The sequence below is a fragment of the Mesoplodon bidens genome (genome assembly GCF_964165515.1).
Source record: "Mesoplodon bidens genome assembly, contig: HAP1_SCAFFOLD_879, whole genome shotgun sequence".
NCBI classification, from domain to species: Eukaryota; Metazoa; Chordata; class Mammalia; order Artiodactyla; family Ziphiidae; genus Mesoplodon; species Mesoplodon bidens.
This window is the reverse complement of record NW_027671324.1, coordinates 95,218-118,609: the sequence shown is the minus strand read 5'-3', so window position 1 is coordinate 118,609 and position 23,392 is coordinate 95,218. Positions and strand designations below refer to the sequence as shown.

General features: G+C 35.9%; 1 protein-coding gene across 15 annotated transcripts in view; it reads right to left on the bottom strand.

Annotated features, from left to right (window-relative positions):
* LOC308611572 (ankyrin repeat domain-containing protein 26-like) overlaps nt 1–23,392 on the bottom strand; it is a 105,143-nt gene that overhangs the window by 2,219 nt on the left and 79,532 nt on the right. For 9 of the 15 annotated variants that reach the window (XR_014014965.1, XR_014014966.1, XM_081260295.1 and 6 more), the window contains 9 exons: nt 22,302–22,485; nt 17,944–18,900; nt 16,401–16,553; nt 13,485–13,555; nt 13,050–13,143; nt 8,784–8,890; nt 7,074–7,203; nt 822–1,112; nt 20–237 (listed from right to left, as the gene is read on the bottom strand). Coding sequence is in view for 12 of the 15 variants with exons in the window: in XM_081260295.1 (XP_081116421.1) it covers nt 20–237; nt 822–1,112; nt 7,074–7,203; nt 8,784–8,890; nt 13,050–13,143; nt 13,485–13,555; nt 16,401–16,553; nt 17,944–18,900; nt 22,302–22,485 (2,205 nt within the window). In the remaining 3 variants the exon portion in view is untranslated. Of the gene's footprint in view, nt 1–19; nt 238–821; nt 1,113–7,073; nt 7,204–8,783; nt 8,891–13,049; nt 13,144–13,236; nt 13,556–16,400; nt 16,554–17,943; nt 18,901–22,301; nt 22,486–23,392 lie in introns of those variants that run through there. The other 6 variants (XM_081260297.1, XM_081260292.1, XM_081260298.1 and 3 more) reach the window with 6 other exon arrangements.

Sequence of the window (23,392 nt, the reverse complement as noted above, 5' to 3'; positions counted from 1 at the left end):
ATTCTACGTTTTGACTTACTTGTTTCGTTTATTTGCCAATGACTTTCTAACTTTTAGTTCTTCGAGGTAGAGTTGCTTATATTTTTCCAACTCTGCTTTAGTAGAATCTTCTTGAAAAGTTTTCATTTTGGAGAGTTCAGATTCCAGATCTTTAATTCTGAGTTCCATTGGACTTCTTATTGAAGCATTATGATTCTCTCTTAATTGCTCTAAGTTTTCTTGAGATGCTGCTTGTGTCTAAAGTCAAATAAAAACATACATGTTTAAAATAATTATAACCTGAATAATTATAGTATATTTGTTCCCTTCAGTTTTGTGTCAATGATTCAGAGAGCAATTTTAAATGTGAAAAAAAAGCTGAACTTTAAAAATATTTATCATCAATGTAAACTGAGTTAAATCTTAATTATAAAATTAAAGTTGGATCATTCTTATATTCGTACTCATGTAATCTGATAATTCAAAGAATAATAGGATCAATTTAAAAATTTTAAATTGAACAATACAGCTAAGAATAATCCAAGAGTATAGTACAATTTCTAAATCATAATATTTTCTTTTCATCCTAATAGTTTTGTTTTATACCAGTTGGTCTTAAAAATAAAATGATTCTCTAGTGAGAATCGTTCTGAAAGATCAATTTAGTGAGAATAATGATGGAAACTGAAATATTTAAAGGGAGAAACAAATGCCACCTTCCTTCCAGAAATTTACTAAACAAACTGCTATAAGGGAAGTAGAAGAAACACATAAAATGTATACATCCGAAATGTAATTTATAGTGAAGTGAATTAAAGCACATTACAGATCAAAAAATTAACCTGTAAAAATAGGTTGACTTCTTTTAATTTTTCTATTATATCCTGTCTTGCTCTTTCTTCAACCTCCCGTTTATACTGCTCTACTTGACTGTGTTCTATCATATTCATTTCTATATGACTTCTGAGGTTCACTGCTTCTTGTTCCAACTTCTTTTTATTCTTCTCTAGTTTTTCACATTTCTTTTGCATTACTTTTATAGATAATAACGCCCGTTGAAGAACTTGATTTTTTGCACCCAGATGTAGACATTTTGAAGATGCGGTTTCCAGTTCTGCTGTAAGGTCATCAATCTGCATGAATAAAATAAAATCGCTTGGTAATTAGGGACGTAGACTGAAAATAGCCTAACTCAAAACCAGTATCCACTTTTAAAATAAATTCAGTTACAATAAAATGGTGTCTATATTGTAGTGTGTAGGACCTTGAATTACTAAGAAAATGAAGAAAAAAGTTCAAACCACCAAGAGCCACAAATATATATCCTTCACTGTCATCATTGTTACACAAAATTTGCATTTGATTTTATACTTTTATTCTTCTAGTGTTTCATGCCTTTCCTCCATAAAATGACTATAAGTCACCTCTTAGTAGAAAGCCTCTTACTCCTTCCCCACCCTCATCTTAACCCTCCATGATTTTTAAAGTTTTAGGGATATCATATTGAGTTATTTAGGGCTGAATTAATAAATGCCTCCCAAAATAAGACTCGGAAAATCAGACTCTAATGAGTCTTGTAAATATGGCTTCTAATGCCATAAGCCTTTTTTCTGAACTACAAATATTTTATGCTAATTTGAATTGCATTCCAAGGAGAAATGCTTCACAGGGTTAAGGAGAAATCACATCTCCCAGTGTAATAGTTTAGCGAGATGATCCATACATTTTTCTGAACAAAAAAATGCCATTAATTCTTGCAATGCTTTGTTACTTTCCACAGAATAAGAGAACATACTAAACAAAACAAACAAAAAAACTTGCTGGAATTTCAAGGACACTGAGTTGGTAAGAACTACTTCCCTTTAGACAGAATGATTATTTGGTAAGACAAGGCAAGTGGATGTGGTAGTTTAAAAACATGTCTACATGTTTTTAAACTGGTGGCGCAGTGGTTGAGAGTCCGCCTGCCGATGCAGGGGACACGGGCTCGTGCCCCGGTCCGGGAAGATCCCACATGCCGCCGCGGAGCGGCTGGGCCCGTGAGCCATGGCCGCTGAGCCTGCGCGTCCGGAGCCTGTGTTACGCAACGGGAGAGGCCACAACAGTGAGAGGCCCGCATACCGCAAAAAAAAAGAAAAAAAAAAAAAAACATGTCTACAAATTCTTTGACACTTATCTCACGAAATTCTCAGGGCTTCGCAAGACTGTTAATGGAAGCCTGACGGCCCTTGAAGAGGCTGAAGGTGACAGCTTCTAGGCAAGGGAAGAAAATGACACTGCAACCTGGAGGAAGGGGGACTCTAGCTACAAAGCAGCTGAAAGTAAAACTGATGAGAGGGATAAGCTAAAAAAAAGACTATTAAATATAAAGGATCCAGGACTCATTGGGTTCAAATATCTGTATCCCATTTACAGTATCTCCACATGCCCAAATAATGCTAAAACAGAGAAATAGCTTCTGGACTAAGATCAGATTTAGGGTGCTGCCAGGAAAACATGGTCTAAAGATGAAGCCAAGACTGTAGAACCCTTTATTAACACCCTGGAAAGACTTAAGTTGGTGCCTCAAATTCCTTTAAGGATCTTTAAAAAGCATAAGAATTTTAAAGGCATCATCCTACAAAGTTTCCCGTCCTACCATCCTACAACAGCTTCACAAGAAGCCCAAGGGGAAGAGCTTATCTCAAAAAGATTTGGGAGGGTAGCTTTTCCAATGTCATGAACCCCAATAAAATTCACAGGACATTCAAAGCTTTAAAGAGAACTGTGGTAGCAAAAACACTGCTTGCTAGCTTGCATTAACAGAGACCAAGACAGTACAAAATGAGAAGAGGCCTCTGGGATTTTCTTAGAAGTTCTGTAAGTCCCCCTTCCTCCAGGTTTCAGTGTCATTTTCTTCCCTTGCTGGCTTGAGAAACACTACTCAGCTGCAAACACAGGTCATTTCTTATGAAAAGGACAGAACAAAGAGCTCAGAGGGTACAGCAAAGGAGAATCACTTCCATGGTCGGGACTAAGTCCTAATCACAGAGCTGGCAGCAGATATCAGGCTGTATTGCAGAACTGCTATGGACCAGCATGTCTTCCATTTTCCATTTCTGAATGGGGGAGTCTTTAGCAGTTTAACAGAATGTTGGGTATGTGGGTGGCAGAAAATTTGTCCCTTTAGTTCTCAAGTCTTCGTACTGAGAGGATTGGTACTCAAGGGGCTATACTCTAGAAACCACACCCAGGAGCCTCATCCCCATCCGTACCTGGTGAAAGATGGTAAGATCCTGGACTCAAGCCTGAGCCTGACACCGTAACAATTGAGACTTGTGGGGGAACTGAGTAGGGATAAGTGTATTCTTCATGTGGAAGGAATATAAAAATTGTGGCCAGTGGGTAGATTATGCTGGTTTTTAAATGTATCCATAAGTTTTTGAAAAAAATTATCCCATAAAAAAAGGTAGACTATGGGCCAAGCATAAGTGACTTATTCCTAATGAACAGAATATGGTGAAAGAGATGCTGTGTGAATTGCAAGGCGAGGTTAGACAAGGCAACACAGCTTCTGCCTGGCTCTTAACATTGGAACCCAGCCCCATGTTGTGAGGAAGCTCAGGCCACAAAGAGAGCCTAGGTGTTCAGGGTAGGTGTTCCAACTGACAGGAAGAGAGGCCAGCTGTCCTGGTTATGCTTTTCCTAAGTATATATAGATTGTGAACAAAATAAACGTTGCTTATTTCAGCTACTAAACTTTGAGGAGATTTTTAGGAAAAAACAGATAGAAAAGTGGATGAAAAAAAGAGATAATAAGAAACATAACTTAGACACAGTAGAAATTGGTTTCCTATAAACTGGAATCTAATAAATGTTGAGATTAATTTAAAATGACAAACAATGCTGATGAGAAGAAGCAGATAACTAGAAGAAAGACCTAAGAACTATTCAGGAGGAAGTTTTGGGCAGGTTCCCTTCACTTACAATTTCTTACAAATAGGCAGGTATGCCTCTTCAGAATTTCCCCTCAAGTTTGAAGATAAGGAAGATTGGTAAGCAAGGAGACATATGAAGTGTAATAGTTGAAAAACAACTAGAAATCGTCAGTTTAATTACCAAAATCAGACTTTTTTACCTCATCTCAATTAACTGAAATTCTAAGGGATAGGCAACTTTGAATATTTATTAATCTAGGACTCAATCTTCATTGTCCTTTCCTCAGAGAGGAAATAAAACATCATGGAAGCATTTTTAATCTTCTCAGTAGTAAAACAAATGGAATGTCCTTTGGCAGTATATAATTAAATATAATTTTTCCTTTACCTTACTTAAAGCTTGTTTGTAAGGGAAGGTAGGATATCTCATTTTTACATTGTACCACAGTGCTTCTCTATATCATACAAACTGGCTTTGAAACTTTGAAATTCAAATTACTAATCTATTATTTGTCCCAGATAAATTATTACCTTTTTAAAAAAAATTTATTTTATTTATTTTATTTATTTTTGGCTGTGTTGGGTCTTTGTTGCTGTGCACAGGCTTTCTCTAGTTGCGGCGAGCAGGGGCTACTCTTTGTTGAGGTGCACAGGCTTCTCATTACGGTGGCTTCTCTTGTTGTGGAACACGGGTTCTAGGTGCATGGGCTTCAGTAGTTGTGGCACACAGGTTCCACAGCTGTGGCTTGCAGGCCCTAGAGTGCAGGCTCAGTAGTTGTGGCGCATGGGCTTAGTTGCTCCATGGCATGTGGGATCTTCCCGGACCTGGGCTCGAACCATTGTCCCCTGCATTGGCAGGCAGATTCTTAACCACTGCACCACCAGGGAAGCCCTACCTGGTTTTTAACAGCTATACTCTTAAAAATTTTTCTTTGGATGGGATGAAATAGTTATTCTATTCATTATGTGTTAAGCTATAAAGTACAGCTATGCATCTCTTTCTTTTTCAATCAAAGAAGGTAGATACAGGGAACTGTGGTTTCTGAGAATGCAGGATCTATGTCAAGAACAAGATCAGCATGAGTGTTATACACAAGAACCACATCAAAAGATGATTTAATTGTGAATTGCAACATGATGGCTTAGAGAGACTTCCAACGAGGAAAGCTGACAGCCCAGACTTAATCTTCTCCTAGATGGTGAAACCTAAGGATGAGCCTATGAATTATAATGAGCTAAACATAATGAAGCAGATAGCAGATGAAGTCAGCGGATCTCGTGACCAAGATTTGATGGAAACTGGAGTGAAGTGGGAGGCACTGGGTGAGAGACTAAAGGTCTGAATGGAGGGAGAAAAAAAGGAGTGGACTTTACCTTTGTAAACCTACTTCCCATTGTGTCATGGGGTCAGTGAGGCATAAGCTGGCGACAGGCTCCTTCAAGAGGCAAAAAACCTCCACGGAAGTAGAGTTAAAGACATTCCACTACACTGACTTTTTATTATTACATAAAACAACTGGTAAGATGCAAGATGACGAAGAAAGAATTCTCATAAAATCTGACTTGATACTGGCATAGGACAGACATATAGATCAATGCGTTACCATTGAGGATGTAAAAGGAAAGCCCCACATTTACGGCCAACTGATTGTAAGAGTGCCAAATAATTGAATGAGACAAGAATAGTTTTTTAAACAAATGGTACTGGGACAACAGAATATCCACATACAAAAGAATAAAATTAGACCTCTACCTCATACCATATGTAGAAATTAAGTCAATATGCAAGAGCTAAAACTACAAAATTCTTAGAAGAAAACACAGGTGTTTATCTTCATGACTGGATTTGGCAATTCTTAGATATGACACCAAAAGACAAAAATCGACTAACTGAACTTCATCAATATTAAAGACTTCCGTGTTTTGAAGGACACCATCAAGAAGGGGAAAGGGCAAGCTCCTGAGTGAGAGAAAATACTTGAAAATCCTATATCCGATCGAAGATTTGTATCTAGGATACAAAAAGAACTCTTACAATTCAATAATAAAAAGACAATCCAACTTAAAAATGGGCAAAACGTTGAATAGACAGTTCTTCAAAGAAGATACACAGATAGACAATAAGCACATGAAAAATGCCTCAACGTTATTAGTCAACAGCAAAACGCAAATCAAAACCACAATGAGATGCCACTTCACACCTACTAGGATGGCTATAATCAGAAAGACAGGTAATGACAAGTGTTGGCGGGCATGTAGAGAAATTGGAATGCTTACACACTTTGGACAAAAATGTAAAATGGTGCAGCCACTCTGGAAAACAGTACGGCAATTCCTCAAAAGTTTAAACAGAGTTACCATATGATACAGCAATTCCATTCATAAGTATATTCCAAAAAGAAATGAAAAAAATATGTTCACACCGGAACTTGGACATGAACGTTCATAGCAGCATTATTAACAATAGCCAAAAAAGTGGAAACCACCCAAAGGTCCATCAACTGATGAATGGATAAATAAAATGTGGTATGTCCATACAAATGAGTATTATTCAGCAATAAAAAGAAAGTATTGATCCACGCTACAAAACAGATGTACCTTAAAAATATTATGCTGAATGAAAGAAGGCAGTCACAAAGGACCCCATATTCTGTGATTCCACTGACATGAAATATCCAAAATAGGCAAATCTATAGAAACAGGGAGTACAGTCGTGGTACTAGGGCTGGGAATAGGAGGAAGGGAAAACTGGCACAGGGTGATGGCTAAAAAGTACAGGGTTTCTTTTTAGGGTGATGAAAATGGTCTAAACTTGATTGTGGTGATAACTGTATAACTCTTTGAATATACTAAAAGTCACTGAATTGTACAGTTTAAATGAGTGAACTGCATGGTATGTTCATTATATTTCAATAAAGCTGTCACCAAAAAATAATGGATGCTTTGGGGTAATGGTGTGCTGCTCAGCTTCAGATCACTAGCCATGGTTCAAGACACAAACAGTCAACAGTGTGCCCTTTTTATGGAAAAATTATATAGGAAAAAGCTGTCTTTTTTACTGGTATCAAGTCTAAAAAAATTAAGAGACAAATCTATGTTTCACTGCTCAAAGCATGGAGTGATTTATATTTCCCCCAATTAAGTGACTTTTGGGTCCCAAAACTGATTAAAAATTACCTTATGTTTTAGCATATTAATCTGAATATCCATTTCATTTTGACTGGTTTTTAAATCTCCATGGAAACTAAGCTCTCCATTTTCATATTCATTTAACTTCCTTCTTGGCATTTTTAAGAGTTTCTTAAGTCTGTAGAAATGCATAGAATGAATAAGTCAAGTTCTTTAAGAGTAGATAATTAATAACTATTTAAACAGATATATGTTCTATCATATAAAATAAACTCTATAAATTATAATCCTTTCTCATCTGTTCTAATCTAATATTGTTTGAAAGCATAATAACTAAATTATAATCTTAGGTAAATAATATGAAGAAAAATTTTATGACGCATGCTAAGTAAAGAGTTAATATAGTATGTGTATACATATATTATACGGTTCTTATAAGGAAGCTGTTATTAGTATCCATTTTTAGTATGTTAATATGAAATACTAACTTATTATTAAATACTAGTTATAAACCAGACATCAGTATCCAAGCTGAAGAAGAAGAGCATATCATATATGAATGTTTTGAAAAGACACAAAAAGACATTTTGGTACCTACTGACCACAGCCTCTACAAGAAGCAAAGAAATAACACACAAAAAAACATCGACACTCACTCAAAATAGAAAAAGAAACAAGAAAGAAAAATCTTTGGAGTCTGAGCTGATGGAGAAGAAAACCAGGCTGAGCTTCATAAAAAAGGAAATCAGCAGAGAGAGAATGTGTACCAGTCTCTTCAAGCTGTTTTAAGAGATCTAGAAATCTTGCCCAGCACAATGTTAACAAAATGCCAAGCAATGTAGAGAAAATTAAATGAGAGAAAAATACTAATGAGAATCAGGGAAGAACCATAAGTACAATACCAAAATCCACAGATGCTCAAGTCCTCCTAAGCACATACTCCTGTATACTTTAAATCATCTCTAGATCACTTATAATACCTAATACAATAAATAGTTATAAATACAATGTAAATAAATTCTATGGAAATAGTTGCCACCTGAGGCCAATCCAAGTTTTGCTTTTGGGAACTTTCTGGAATTTTTTCCCCCTGAATACCTTCAATCTGAGGTTGGTTGAATCTGCGGATGCTGAGGGCTAACTGTGCTCAGCAAATAACCAGAAAGGAAGCCATGTGGAGGCATCACAGACATTGGGAAACACTCTTATTATTATTTTTTTTAATCTGAGTGGTCAAAACATGATCATTAATTTTATTATTCTTTAAGTCATACATTTGTTTTTGTATGTATATTTTAGAACTAAACTTTTAGAGCAGAAAGAAAACATAAGCAAAATCAAGATAGTTTTTGATGTTGTTAAACACTGACACAAATAGGTTTTTAGATATTAAAATACTTGAACGCTGAAGGGGAAGAACACAACTAAAAGAAGGCAGGATTACCCAAAAAGACCAAAGATATCTTGCAGACATAAAAATTCAAGGTAGATGATGAAGAGCAGAGTGACATTACTATATGCAAGGCACACTATTGTTATTGTTTTAGAAATCATTAAAGAGGAACTGTAATACTGGGGCACTCAAAACAGTTTCAGATTGTGCTGTGAGTTTCTAAAGTAAACTTTTAAATAGGATGGATGATTTGTTTAAGTATGAATATACACATATAAAATGAATTTGTATCTAAGGTTTTAATAAAACAAAATTATAGTTAAATCAATTAATTGTTGAAATTATCAGAAATATTAAAATCTTACCTGGTAATCTCTTTTTCTAATTCACTATTTTTCTCCATTTCTGGATCCAAACTATATTCCAGAGACTGTTTTAACTCAATATATTTCTTTAATTGCTCCTTTTCATCCTCAAAAAAAAATTAATTATTTTTTAAAACCTAGAGACTTACTCTTCTTTCTTAAAAATATTACTTCTCATGAGTTCATGAGTAATATAGGTTTATAGTGAAACACAGTTTATAAACCTGATGCCAATAAGGACAGATTTCAAAAATAATCACTTTTCCTGAAACAGCTTATATTGATTTTTCATTTTCAGCATTTCATCATTTTCCTAGAATTTAAATTGCCAAAATTTATTTGTTAAAAACAGACGTTTTGGGACTTCCCTGGTGGCATGGTGGATAAGACGCCGTGCTCCCAATGCAGGGGGCCTGGGTTCAACCCTTAGTCAGAGAACTAGATACCACATGCATGCCGCAACTAAGAGGTTACACGCCACAACTAAGGAGCACACCTGCTGCAACTGGGGAGCCCGCCTGCTGCAACCAAGACTTGGAGCAACCAAATAATAATAATAATAACATATAAATAAGTAAATAAATAACCCAGAGGTTTTTACACGTTAATGAAATTTTTTTAAAGGGTGGTTATATTTACGTTTTAGTTTCTAAAGATGCCCTAGAAACATTTTCATCAAAGGTTTAAGATATTCCAGGTTTTGTTAAATCACATCTTACTAATATAATCTTTGAAAAATTCCCACACAAGATAAAGCCTTACATTCTCTGTAAGCATTCTTCCATAGGTTTCAATTTCTCCATTTCTATTAACCATTCTTCTCTTTAAATAAAGTTTAAGTCCTCTGTACACTAAATAAAAATGTAACTTCGGGCTTCTCTGGTGGCGCAGTGTTTGAGAGTCTGCCTGCTGATGCAAGGGACACGGGTTCGTGCCCCGGTACGGGAAGATCCCACATGCCTTGGAGTGGCTGGGCCCGTGAGCCATGGCCGCTGAGCCTGCGCGACCGGAGCCTGTGCTCCGCAACGGGAGAGGCCGCAACAGTGAGAGGCCCGCGTACCGCATAAAAAAAAAAAGTAACTTCTTCTTGATTCTTGTAGCTTTTTCTCTCATCCTTTTTCTCCCTCACTCCCACTACTGGACTCTTACATTCTTTTTTAAAATTAAGTAATTAATTTTATTTATTTATTTTTGGCTCTGTTGGGTCTTTGTTGCTGCGTGCGGACTTTCTCTAGTTGTGGTGAGCAGGGGCCACTCTTCGTTGTGGTGCGTGGGCTTCTCATTGCAGTGACTTCTCTTGTTGCAGAGCATGAGCTCTAGGCACATGGGCTCAGTAGTTGTGGCTTGTGGGCTCTAGAGCGCAGGCTCAGTAGTTGTGGCGCACAGGCTTAGTTGCTCTGCGGCATGTGGGATCTTCCCGGACCAAGGCTCGAACCCGTGTCCCCTGCATTGGATTCTTAACCACTGCACTACTAGGGAAGCCCGGGACTCTTACATTCTTTAACGCATGGTCTCATCCATAATTCATCTTTCATCACTTATTCTCTTCTTTTACACTAAATTGACTTTCAATCTTGTAACTCCACTAAAAGTTTTGAGGGTCATCAAGAACCATTTCTTCTTCAGTCCTTACCCTGCTTCACTTCTCAGCAGCAACCACGAACATGACCACACTCTGCCTCTGCTCCTCTGAGCCCACCTCAGTCTGAATGACAGTAATCCTTGATGTTCAGTCCTTGACCCTTTCTAATCCTCTTTCTAAATTCTCTCAGGGCTCCTTACATCTCAAGGCTTCGTACCAGATTCCCTAACCTGCTTTTCAAGCCTTGACCCCTTTGCTGAGATCACCTGTACTTTTCTCTCCCCCTTCTTGCTCCTCATAGACAACATCCTCAGCCACACTCATGAGCCATTACTTGGTGTGGATTATCCTTGTACAGAGCTATTCTTGGACACTTTACGTTTATTCTTATTGGTGTTACTTTGAGTGTAGTGTTATTTTCTAATCTTGGGGGGCAACCTCACCCTTAGGATGTTGACCAGCATACTTTGTCTTTATTTTCTTTTACAATGCGAAAGTTTTTCACAAGGATCAGATTATCAATTATTTGCCCTTGTTTTCTTCTTTTTTCTTTTTTTTTTTTGGCTGCATTGGATCTGCATTGCTACGTGTGGGCTTTTTCTAGTTCAGGTGAGTGGGGGCTTCTCTTCACTGTGGTGCGCGGGCTTCTCACTGCAGTGGCTTCTCTTGTTGCAGAGCACAGGCTCTAGGAACGTGGGCTGCAGTAGTTGCAGCACATGGGCTCAGTAGTTGTGGCTCGCAGGCTCTAGAGTGCAGGCTCAGTAGTTGTGGTGCACGGGCTTAGTGGCTCCCCGGCATGTGGGATCTTCCCGGACCAGGGATCAAACCCATGTCCAATGCAATGGCAGGCGGATTCCTAACCACTGCACCAGGGAAGTCCCTGCCCTTGTTTTCTTTTGAATAATTTCCTATTCCATAGAGACCTGACCTTATGGAAGTCTTTTGACACTCCTTTCAGGTGAATACTCAACTATATTGTTTGGAGTCTTGAGTCAGCTAGAGCTCTCTCTTCTTCCCAGCCCAGATTCTTCATCTCAACACTGTGTTGACCATATATCTTAACTCAGGTTGGCTCTGGCCTGGGGATTCCTGAGATGAGAACTTTAGGAGAAGCCAGGGCTACTGACTGAGTTGGTGAAAAGCTCTCTCATTAAATTTTTGATTTGTGTAGACCTTAAAGTGGCCAATAATTCTATGTCATAATCCTAACTCATTTCTATAGGAATCTACAGAAAATCCCTCATTATTTTTTTTAATACGCTTAATCAGTGTGGGGTATCCTTACACAATTTTCAATTTCTGATACCCGAATAGATGTGTTTGACAATGTAAGGGGACATCTGGCACTCTCATTCACATGACACTCCTTTTGTCAACATATTGTATTGTCACTCGTATGAAAAGTATGCTAATACAATGTGACTAATGCATATCAAGTCTAGAAAAAATAATTTTCAATGTTTCTTTGAACACAAGAAGGGCCAGTCAATAGAATGTTCTAGTCCCCCTGACAGGTATATCTTTATAATGACACTGCATGAATCTAACTATTGTGATGGAAAGAAACGAGTTGGTAGGTGCATCTACCTCATCCCTCCAACTTAGGGTTCACAATAGAATCTTCTGATTTTTAAATCATAGGTAGCTTCCCCTACAAAGGAGAGTATAAACGGCAGGAGATTTTACCAACCTTTCTGCTTGGTAAATAGTTACATAGCTTTCACTATACATTGATAAATTGGAATCCTGGATTACACATCAGTCTTTTCTAAGACTGGCTGTTACACCTTTGAAAGGCTGATTAACTCAAGTGTCTGGGAGAAAAATTGTTCTTGAACTTGCTATGCTAGGAGCACCTGTTACTATGTAAGGCCCTGATTGAGCAGCCATTTCTACTTTTTCACTGGCATCTCTTTTCTTTTTTAAAAGAAAAAAGGGGGACTTCCCTGGAGGTCCAGTGGTTAAGACTTCCCTGGAGGTCCAGTGCAGGAAGTTTGATCCCTGGTCAGGGAGCTAAGATCCCACATGCCTCCTGGCCAAAAAACCAAAACATAAAACAGAAGCAGTATTGTATCAAATTCAATAAAGACTTGAAGAATGGTCCACATGAAAAAAATCTTTAAAAAATAAAGTAAAATATAATCCAAGAAAGGAAAAAATACATTCCTTTCAGAAAAATGCTTGCATAGTGACCTAGTATTCCTTCTTGATAAAGAAAATGAACTACAACATTAAAAGTAATTCATTCTCAAAATAGCACTGGAGGGTTTAGATTACAAGGGAAGTTCAGAATTCTAGATCAAATCATTACTCAAATTTCTGGACTCAAACAGATATTTGTGTACCACTGTTCATAGCAGCATTATTAACAATAGCCAGAAGGTGGAAAAATCACAGTGTTCATTGACAGATGAATGAATAAACAAAATGTGGTATATATAAAATATTGCTTTTGGACTGTCACCATCTTTTTAATTAAAGTCTTACTATAAAAATCAATTTTATTATTTCAGTCAACTTCCTCTCTAAAGAGAAATTATGCTACCAGTAGCAAGTAGTATCAATATAAAAATAAACTCTTTTATCAATGAGACTTTTCATATTGTCCAAAATATTCTTATATATTACTAGTAAAAAAATTAAAATTCCTTTTCAGCATGACAGAAATTAAGAGATTGACTTACTGAACTTGTACTTAACAGGTTTTTCTGAAGCTCTTCAATTTTGTCCGCTTGCTTTTTGACTGTAGCTTTTAACTTGACATTTTCAATTTCAAGCCTAAAATGCATATTTTAAAATAATTATTCTCACACATAGATTTTAAAATACCACCCAGTTTCTGAACAAACACCTGCAGGTTCAATTACATACGTTCTTAGAATTTTGAAAAGTAGATGATTTGGCAATTGTGCCGTTTTCTAGTTGTGTTCTGTGGATAATGTGAAAAATTTAGAAATAATGGAGAAAAATTATGCATTTCAAAATAGCTCAAAGCTGAAATGTTTACCCAGCTTCACAATGATGTATTTATTGTCATAACTGATATAATTCTCATACTATACTGCTTATCTGCTCTATACTTATACTTAAGTTATTTTCTGTGCTGCTTTAAATTGTACTTTTGGATGTGATCCTGCGTCTTCTCAGCACATCTCATGGCCTCTGTACACCGATCCTGTGCTTCTTGCAACTAAAAGGAGAAAAAAATTTTTTAAATTACTGATAATCTAGCAAATCCGCCATCATCTGTTTTTATGTCTTTCATCTGCATATTGTTTATGGCTACTTTCCTGCTGCAACAGCAGAGTTGAGTTGCTACAACAGACACCTTGTGAACCACAAAGCCTAAAATATTTACTATCTGGCCCTTTACAAGTTACTGACCTCTCGTACTAAACCACAACATCATTCATGCTTTAAATTATATTTTATCAAATAAATACACAAATTTATAAATTGGCCAAATGGGGAAAGACATTTCTATTTTTTACTCCACGCTCTATACCAACTATAATTTTAAATATCCACATATGTGAATGACCACAGCTCTTCCAGTGATTATGAACGTTCACACTACACACTACTGTTGGTGACAACCAGATGCTTCAGGGACTAGTGTGAGAGGTAGTATCTACACAGGAGCCAGAAAGCGTGGGTCTGAGTCCCAAATCCACCAGTTATTTGCTGTATGTCCTTGAGCAAACTACTTAAATTTTCTGTGTCTCAGTTTCTCCAGCCGTAAAATGAAGATAATAATAGCACTGACCTCACTGGGATGTCGGGAAGATTAAATTGGGGGGGTATACATAACTTATGTAGAAAAGTACGTGGCACATAGTAAATGCTAAGTGTTTACAATCAGAATTATTACTATTGCTGTATTTTACGTTCTAAACAATTTGATATTTTAGGCAGATGGCATGGCAACAGAAGTGGTCTCCTGTACAAGTCACACTGAAATCATTCTCCATACCATTGAAATTGGCAGTAACAGGGAGCATGAGGACCAGAATGTATGTGCCCAGTACTTCAAAAACTTTCACTGATTCCACTAGTCCTTTTTTCCACTTACAATAATCTATAACTTACTTCCTCTCTGTACTGCTCAGTGGGCAGTGATCATGGACTAATATGCAAATAGCACCTCCTGGATTGAGTGGTACATAACTTACATGACCATCAGAGGAAGGGTTAAGTCACTGGCTTGGAAATATCACCCTACTGCTAAATCAAAGTTCTGAATCAATTCACTCCCAGCAACTGGTTATGTCTAGAAAGTATTCGGATGAGAAAATTAAGGTTATGTGGTATGGATATTGGAGAAGCTATCCACAGAGCTTTACAGTTGGTGAAGTGCTATCAATGTGAAAATCCCCAGTTCTGGCTGCATAATGAAGGAAGGCAAATTTAGATTTTTTTTTCCAGAGTGAGGGGAAAAAAAAAAAAGAGCATTTAATTGAACAACTCTCCTCCATTAGATTAAGAGCTTTTAATTGTATATTTAATTGCTTAAAATACATTTTAATAAAAGATTATATCAATATCTCCAAGAAAAATTTATTGGTATGGTATAAAGTACTTAATTGTATCCTAGCAACTGTTAAGCTAAAATATTTTCAATTTATGCAAGACAGGTGCCGTGCATATCAATAAATATTCCCTGTTAGACAAATTTATACTTAGACGAGATTCTCTCTCATGAAAAAAATTAAAACAGTGTAAAATTAAGGGCTAAACTCTTCTTCACAGACTCGATGACAGGGTCAATGAGAGCTAGGACAGTCAGAGAGAGAGCTTCATGGAGAAGACTGGGGGCCAGGTCTGAATAAATGGAGGATTAGGCAGGAGGAAAAGAAACTGTAAAGACAGAAAGGACAGCATGAGTAAAGGCCAAGAAAAGATGAAATCAGCCAATTAACTCAGAGGATAAAACCCAACAGCAGGGAGATAAAAATTATGTCCACACAGTAACTTGTAAATGACTGTTCACAGCAGCATTATTAACAGCCCAAAGGTGGAAATAACCCAAAGGCCCATCAACTGATGAATGGATGAACGGCTTAGCCACATAACGTGCTGTTCGACAATAAACAGAAATGGAAGTACTGATATGCGCTATAACATGGATGAACCTCGAAAATGCTACGTCAAATGAGAAAAGCTAATCACAAAGGACCACATACTGTGTGATTCCATTTATATGAAATACCCAGAATAGGCACATCTACAGAGGCAGAGATTAGACTGGTGGTTGCTGGGGCTGAGGGAGATGGGGGCCATGGGTGATGGCTAAGGGATGCAGAGTTTTCCTTTGGGGGTGATGGAGATGCTCTATAATTGATGCCAAGTGCACGACTCTCTGAATATACACGGAGAGATTGAACTACACATTTTAAATGGGTGAATTATATGATATGTGAATTATCTCAATAGTTTTCTTAAAAATACAATGGCAGGATCTAGATAATTTTCTTAATATTCTATTTTGGGTGTACATACTATACACGATCTGAGTATCTCTACGCTTTTAAAATATATCTAAAATGAAAAGAAAATGAAGGCAGTGCCTAACTTCAACTGGTTTGTATAATGACCTTTCTGCACAAGTTTTCTGAAATCCATGAAATAAATATACACAGATACTATATCCATTCACGAAAGTGAAGATGAAAAATGACAATTTTATGGAACATTCCATTAAACATTATCCTCTGATTTTATCTGGCTTGCTTCATCATGGTAGTAGAGATATCACTAAAAAATACTGTTTAATAGAAAAAAAAAGTCTCTCAACTTCTGTGAGGAATCACGCACAATTCTCAACTTTCCTAAGGGTAAATATTGTAAGAAAAAATATATAATGCAAACGGCAGGATGAAAGTCAGAGTTTAAGAAACAAGTGCATTATAAAGAAAACAAAATTGTAATAAATGTACTTGTAACGAAAATACAAAAGAAAGCCGTCCATGAAAATTAGTGTCCTATAACACTTTATCCTATACATTAAGTATTGACATGTTAAATTTCATACATACCTGACTTGTGACTTGACGTAATTTTTTCTTTAAATCCTGTGCCTCATCTTCTAAATTAGTATGATAACGTGACGTGGCCTCCAGTGAAGCCTCTGACATAGATTGCTTTTTTAGGGTATCAGCCAGTTCTTGTTGAAGTTGTCTCACAAGTGCCTAATAAGATACTCTGTCACTGATTTTATAAATTACCTTATTATTATGTTAATAATAGATAACTCCAACCTATGTACTTTGAAAACTATCACCAGAGACATCAATTTGTCTCCTTCTTCTTGTATGTGCACCTTCCTGCTCACTGAATTTGGTTTAAGACACAGAAGGTGTTACCCTCCGGCCTTATCGCTATTAAGTTACTTAGACAATGGATTCAGTCCCACTATCCACTCCCCGCCCTTCCCGATCAATTTGCTGAGCTTGAGGACCTCCTCAAGTCTCAGAAAGAAATGGGTGTGTAGGTGGGACGAGTGGTGGGAACATCTTCCCTCTTCTCTACTGGAGGCTTCCATTAACTTCAGAGATCCTCACATATTCAATCCAGTGCTCAATAGATTCCTATCTCAGAATTAAAATGAGGTCATTCCCATTTTAATTCCTAGAATTAAAATGAGACCTTCAGGGCCTCCCTCTGCCTCCCGATAGCAGCCTCTATGACCCTGTTCCACACCCTATTCCTGCTACTCATGAATCTGCCACCCCTCACTAGTCTGAAAATGGGAGTCCAGTGCCAAATTAATAAGTCACAGAGAGCTACAATTCTCTTTGTATTGGACAGATTTATATCCAAATGATAGTAACTGAGCCTTGAAATGAGAATTATGAGCAAATTATTTGTAAAAATGTTCCAAGTAAATTATAAATAGAAGTGGGAAGATTAAATCAAGTATAGTTTTGCTAAAGCTCACTACTTTAATCCCAAATTATGATTTAATGAAAAGTAGATGCCTATAAAGAGTTGAGAGGTCATAAGAATACATGGTTTGAGGCTGAACTATTTCCCAAATTAATTCAAATTGACATGAATAAAAATAAAATTATACCAACTAAAAAGTTATGACAAGCTACTGAAGGAAAAGTACTATGAGATATGGCATCGACACATCAGTTCATTTGGGAAATCTGGAATTGACTGTCAAGGTAATACACACAACTGAACCTTAATTTCAAAATAATTCATTTTAGATCTGAGCGTTTCATTTATCTGCTTCCTCATGATACTAAAATGTGGTGACAAAAAGATTAAAATTATTAGCTTAGCAGTAGAAGAGTAAATTACTAATACCTGTCTATACCCATTAACAATTTATAACTTAATCTCTTAAAATTTCATAGGTGACACAATGTCTCTACTCAAAGTAAAGCACCTCTCAGGTCTAATTCTTTATTTGCTGGATACAAGGTATGCTTTTAGGCTGATTTACAGTCTATAGATTTATAGTCTATATATTATTTCTATTCAACTAGATTCAACATTTAGCCATAATCAAAATCACTTTGAATTTTCTTTCAGGAAGTCTGAGAATTATTTCTCTTCTTGGATACTTACTTCTCTTTCTGTTTTCTCATTTTCATACTGATACATTCTCTCTTTTAAATGATTACATTCATTGATTAACTCCTTGTTCCTTTCCTCCAGCATCAGACCTTGTTTTTCACTTTCAGCTTGAAGTTTTTTCACAATCTCCTGAAACTGGTCTTGGATGTTAATTACTGTCTTCTCTCTACTGTCGGCTTTGTTTTGCGCATCATCCAGTTGCTGTCTGAGCAATATGTTTTCACTCTGGAGTTGAGATAATCTCTCTTCTAAGGATTCCTGCTTTCCAATGTATTTATTCACTTTGCCTTGTTCGCTTTGATACATGTGTTCAAGTTCCTTCTTTTGACACTGTGCTTGGCTTAGGTCTCTCTGTACACGTTCTAACACCAAAGTCTTTTCTCTGAGAGCATCCCTCGTGTGATGGAACTTGGTTTTTAGGCTACTGAATTTACTTTCAGCTTTAGAAAGTTGCTGGGAAACCATCTCATTGTTATCTTTCAGGTTAGACACATCAAAATTCATTTTGTCCTGCAAGCGTAACCACTCATCTCTTGCTCTCTGGAAGGCAAGTTCCAGGTCTCTTTTTGATGTCTGACTTTGATGGTGATCATGTATGGTAGCAGCCAGTCTAGAACGGTAGGATTCCACTTCTGTTTCCAGTCTTTCTTTGCTTTGTTTTTCATTCTCCAGCTTAGAGTCTAGCATTGTATTCTCAGCTGTCAGAACATTAAGCTGTCCAGTATATTGGAATATTGTCTTTGTTAATGTTTCCTCATTCAGTTTTATTGTGTTTTGAAGATCATCATTCTTTTCTTTTACAATTTCAATGTCCTCAACATATTTCTTTTCCTTTTCCTGGTTCTGACATTTTATTGTGTCGATTTCCAGTCTTAGCATGGCAACTTCATCCTGCAACATGTGGTTTTTATGTAACAGATCTTTTTCTTTTTCAGGGCTATCGGACACCTAAGTGAAATAAAGGAGATTTTTAGCTGGTACTCAATAAATTGACATTTCATGATTTCCTCTGAAAGACTAACCTATATGTTGATACAATGAAAAGGCTGCAATAAGTGGATATCCAACTGGAAAAAATAAGGTTGGATACAAACCTCAGACTTCTTACAAGCAGAAATCTTCAAAAGTTCAAAAATTTAATTGAAGACAATGAATCCATGAAAGTAAAAAACAAACCACAGGAGAATTCTTAAGAAGCTCAGAATTGGAAAGGCCTTTCTCTAAATTATAACAAACCCAGAAGGCTTAAAATAAAAGATTAATAAATCTGACTACACTTAAAAATTGCATCTGATGTGATATATTTATACAGTGGAATACTACTCAGCTATAAAAAAGAATGAAATAATGCCATTTGCAGCAACACGGATGGACCTAGAGACTATGATACTAAGCGAAGTAAGCCAGACAGAAAGACAAATATCATATGATATTGCTTATACATGGAATCTAAAAAAATGATACAAATAAACTTATTTACAAAACAGAAAGAGACTCACAGACGTAGAAAACAAACTTATGGTTACTGAAGGGGAAAGAGGGGGAGGGATTCATTAGGAGGTTGGGATTAATATATACACACTACTATATAAAAAACAGATAACCCACAATGACCTACTGTGTAGCACAGGGAACTACACTCAATATTTGGAAAAAGAATCTATAAAGGTATATATATGTGTATATATATATATATATATATATATATATATATATATATATATATATATATATATAAATGAATCACTGTGCTGTATACCTGAGACTAACACAGTATTGTAAATAAACAATACATCAATAAAAAATTAAATAAAATACCACCTGCTAGCTTAAAAATAATTACATCTGCTATCTAACCTATACAGCTACCCCATAGTAAAAGCCTTAGCTCTGTATATATTTCAACAGATTAAATTTCCTAAAAAATTTTTTTCCTGAGAATATTCCATAAATATTCTATGTTTCTACTATTTATATAGTCCTGAGACTATTCCATAAATATTCTACATTTCTAATATTTTTATAGTCAGTTACAAAAATTACATCTACTGATAACTGTACTAAGCACTTCTACAAACATCAATTAACTCATTTAGCTATGACAGTCCTGGAAATGAGGAAGTCAAAAATACAAGCAAGCTGCAGGCTTTTCTCCAGGTCTTCTGACTTTACTATGAGTCCTCTTACACCAAACCACAGCTAGTTCTCTAGTACAAACACATAAATATGAAATGAGCCTTATATTTCACTATGGTGCATACACTAGTGGTAAATAAGGTAAAATTTATAGAGATCTTAGAAAACCGTGAGATTATTCGCTGCTGCAATAACTTTTATTCTCTCTTCATAATGCTTAAAATAGTAAGGTAGGGGGAAATACAATGAACTGTTTCACTAAAAATAAAATACTTATCAATAAATTATCACTAAATAAATATTATGGCATATCTATCACTATTTTCAAAAGTTCCTTGTACTGAAATAGGACACTACATGGAGCAAAGTGTTAATTTTCTCACAAGTACAAGAATGACATCCAAAAGACCGTCTCTGAACTGGCTATACCTTTCCCCCTTACCATCAGTGGAAGGGATAAACTAACCTCTCTATTAATCTATCAAGGAAGTGAAATCACTGCCAAAAACCATAATGTTGTTTTGTTTGTTTGTTTTGGGGTTTTCTCTTTTTTTTTTTTGGTAATTTTTAAAGATTATTCTAAGGAAATATATATTTTTTTAAGTGCTCAAAAATGTTTTTACGGGCTTCCCTGGTGGCGCAGTGGTTTAGAGTCCACCTGCCGATGCAGGGGACATGGGTTCGTGCCCTGGTTCGGGAAGATTGCACATGCCGCAGAGTGGCTGGGCCCGTGAGCCATGGCCACTGAGCCTGCGCGTCCGGAGCCTGTGCTCCGCAATGGGAGAGGCTACAACAGTGAGAGGCCCACGTACCGCAAAAAAAAAAAAAAAAAAAAAAAAAAGTTTTTACAACTAATGTTGCAGCTTTTACGATACTGAAAAATTGTAAGTGATGTGAAAATGTCATTGATGGGGTACTGGTTAAAGAAATGACAGTGAAGCCAAGAACAGACTCTGATTTAGGCACTGAAAATGATGAGGTGCATAGTGATTGACATGTTCACTCCAAAGCAGAGGGCAAGAACGTATTCAGTGCTGGGATTTGGTCGGGTAGTGTTTTCGATGTTGGAGCACACATGGTCTTCCCTGCCTAAACCGCCATCAGGGTGCAGACCTTTCTAGAGGGTAGCAATAGTTTTCAGATTATGAAAAGTTCATCAGTTCCTATGGAAAATATTAAAAGCTGCTCCTTGGATGAGGCTATTGTATGTCACTGCTTGACTGTTGCAGACAAATGGATTTAAATTAAAAATACTACTTGAATTAAATTTAATCAAATATAATTCAATTATGTTTGAATTAAAAATATTAAATATCCAATGGACGAGAAACGTCACCCCCCCCAAATATACTTAAATAGGTTTTAAATATCCTCTACACTGTCTGTGATGTATAGTATTGGTTTTTAAAATATATACATATACAGATACATACACACAAATATTTGAAAATGATTAAAGAAAATATCTCAGAATTCATTTCCTTATTAGTCATTTCTATCTCCTTTTGTTTGGCAAGGTGACTGGTCAGGATTCCATCTTGTAAAATTCTGGCATTCTGCTCTTGAGAAAGCTGCCTCTGAGCGTCATCTCGCTCTTCTACAACCTGGAGACCCATTTCATGAGGTTTTTGGTCTCATAACATTAAAAAAAAAGTCAAAAGCTTAAGAGCAGAATTAAAAAAAAAACTGTTAAAAGGAAGTAGCCTTTTAAAATAAACACAAGGATATTTATCCCACATGAATAACTTAAGATTTTAATTTAAATGACTGCTAAACTTATCACAGAGCAAAAATACAGGGAGATATAGTATTGTGAAAGAAAATCTTTTTACAAAGCATTTAACTAGTTCCATCACAGTCTCAAGGCAATTTATCCTGTATTTTAACATAGAAAAGCCAAAATTAACACATGGATTGGAATTAAGAATATTACTTTTGAATGGACCAAAAATGCCAATCATTATGTTAATCATTAAGCTCAATTTACCTTCCATTCCTCCATTCAGAAAACATACACAGAGCATGTATTAGAAGCTAAAAATGGCAAGAAATTAATAATTTAAGCTATAAATGTCATAGTTCATATTTAGGATGAGGTAACACTTTTTATTTGTTTTAAACCTAAATAATATATATTAAATCAAAGAGATATTACAAATAATACTGGGGAAATACTGTTGGAAATTTGAAATTTTCACCAAAGATTAACTTACCTGATTCAGATTATTTCTCACAGTCCTCAGTTCCATGTCTAGTGCTCTGAGAGTGAGTTCAAGTTGTTGTTTCATTTCAACTTCTTTACTGTATTGCTCTTCTTTTCTTCTTAACTGCTCCCTAATTTTTTCATATAACCTGTCAGCATTTCTTCTCTTCTTTTTTTCTTGTTTTAGGGTGAATCTGCAGTTAAATATGCTTACCTTAAAATGTGTTTTGTTGGAAAATAAAAAGTTCATTTTATGATCTGGCTCTTCACCCGCTGATTTAGTATCCTAATGAAATTTCTGTTCTCCAGTTTTTTTTTCCTTTCTAGGTCTCATATTTTTAATTCCTCACTTCAATCTCTTCATAAAGATATATATACTTGAAAGGTAGCAATGAAAAAACATTCTGCCACTTAAGTAAGTTTTAGTCAAGAGTAACTCTGGTGAATAGTGTAGGAAAGAAATTTTGAAATTATTCAGTGAAGTTAGGCCGAAAATTACCCTGTTTTCCACACTGTCATAATTACTCCTCCTTTAGGACAGATTATTTAGTTACTAGTTAAAAAGAGAAGCTGTTGTTTAGAAACAAGTTTATAAGTTCACTAGAAATAAAATTTCAACTTCATAAAATACTACAGGTACCCCTAAATGACTTACAGTGCCAGATAAAATCTGCAGATGCCTTTTACAGAACATATATCTTCAGACACTGTAATCCAAGACTAGGCTAGGGAGTCTAATATCTGTTGCCCCAAACTTTTTATGTTTCTTCTTTTGCAACATTTTCAACTTGTTGATTATTATCCATTTAATAAATAATTTTAAATTCCGTAAGGCAGGATCCATATTAATTAATTAAATAGAGAGTATTTTGTGCTTTCAGCACAAACCTGTGAACTAATTTTATCTCTGTATGAAAGAGATATTGAATAAACTACTCAGTAATCACCTTCCATTTTTACCTTTTATTTCATCCATGCATATGTTAAGAATAAAACTACATAAATGTTTTTAAAAATTTTGTCTTGAGAAAAATGCCCATTTCATACTTCTGTGGGTGGGAGTGTAAAGAAATATAAACTTTCTGGAGAACAATTTAGAAA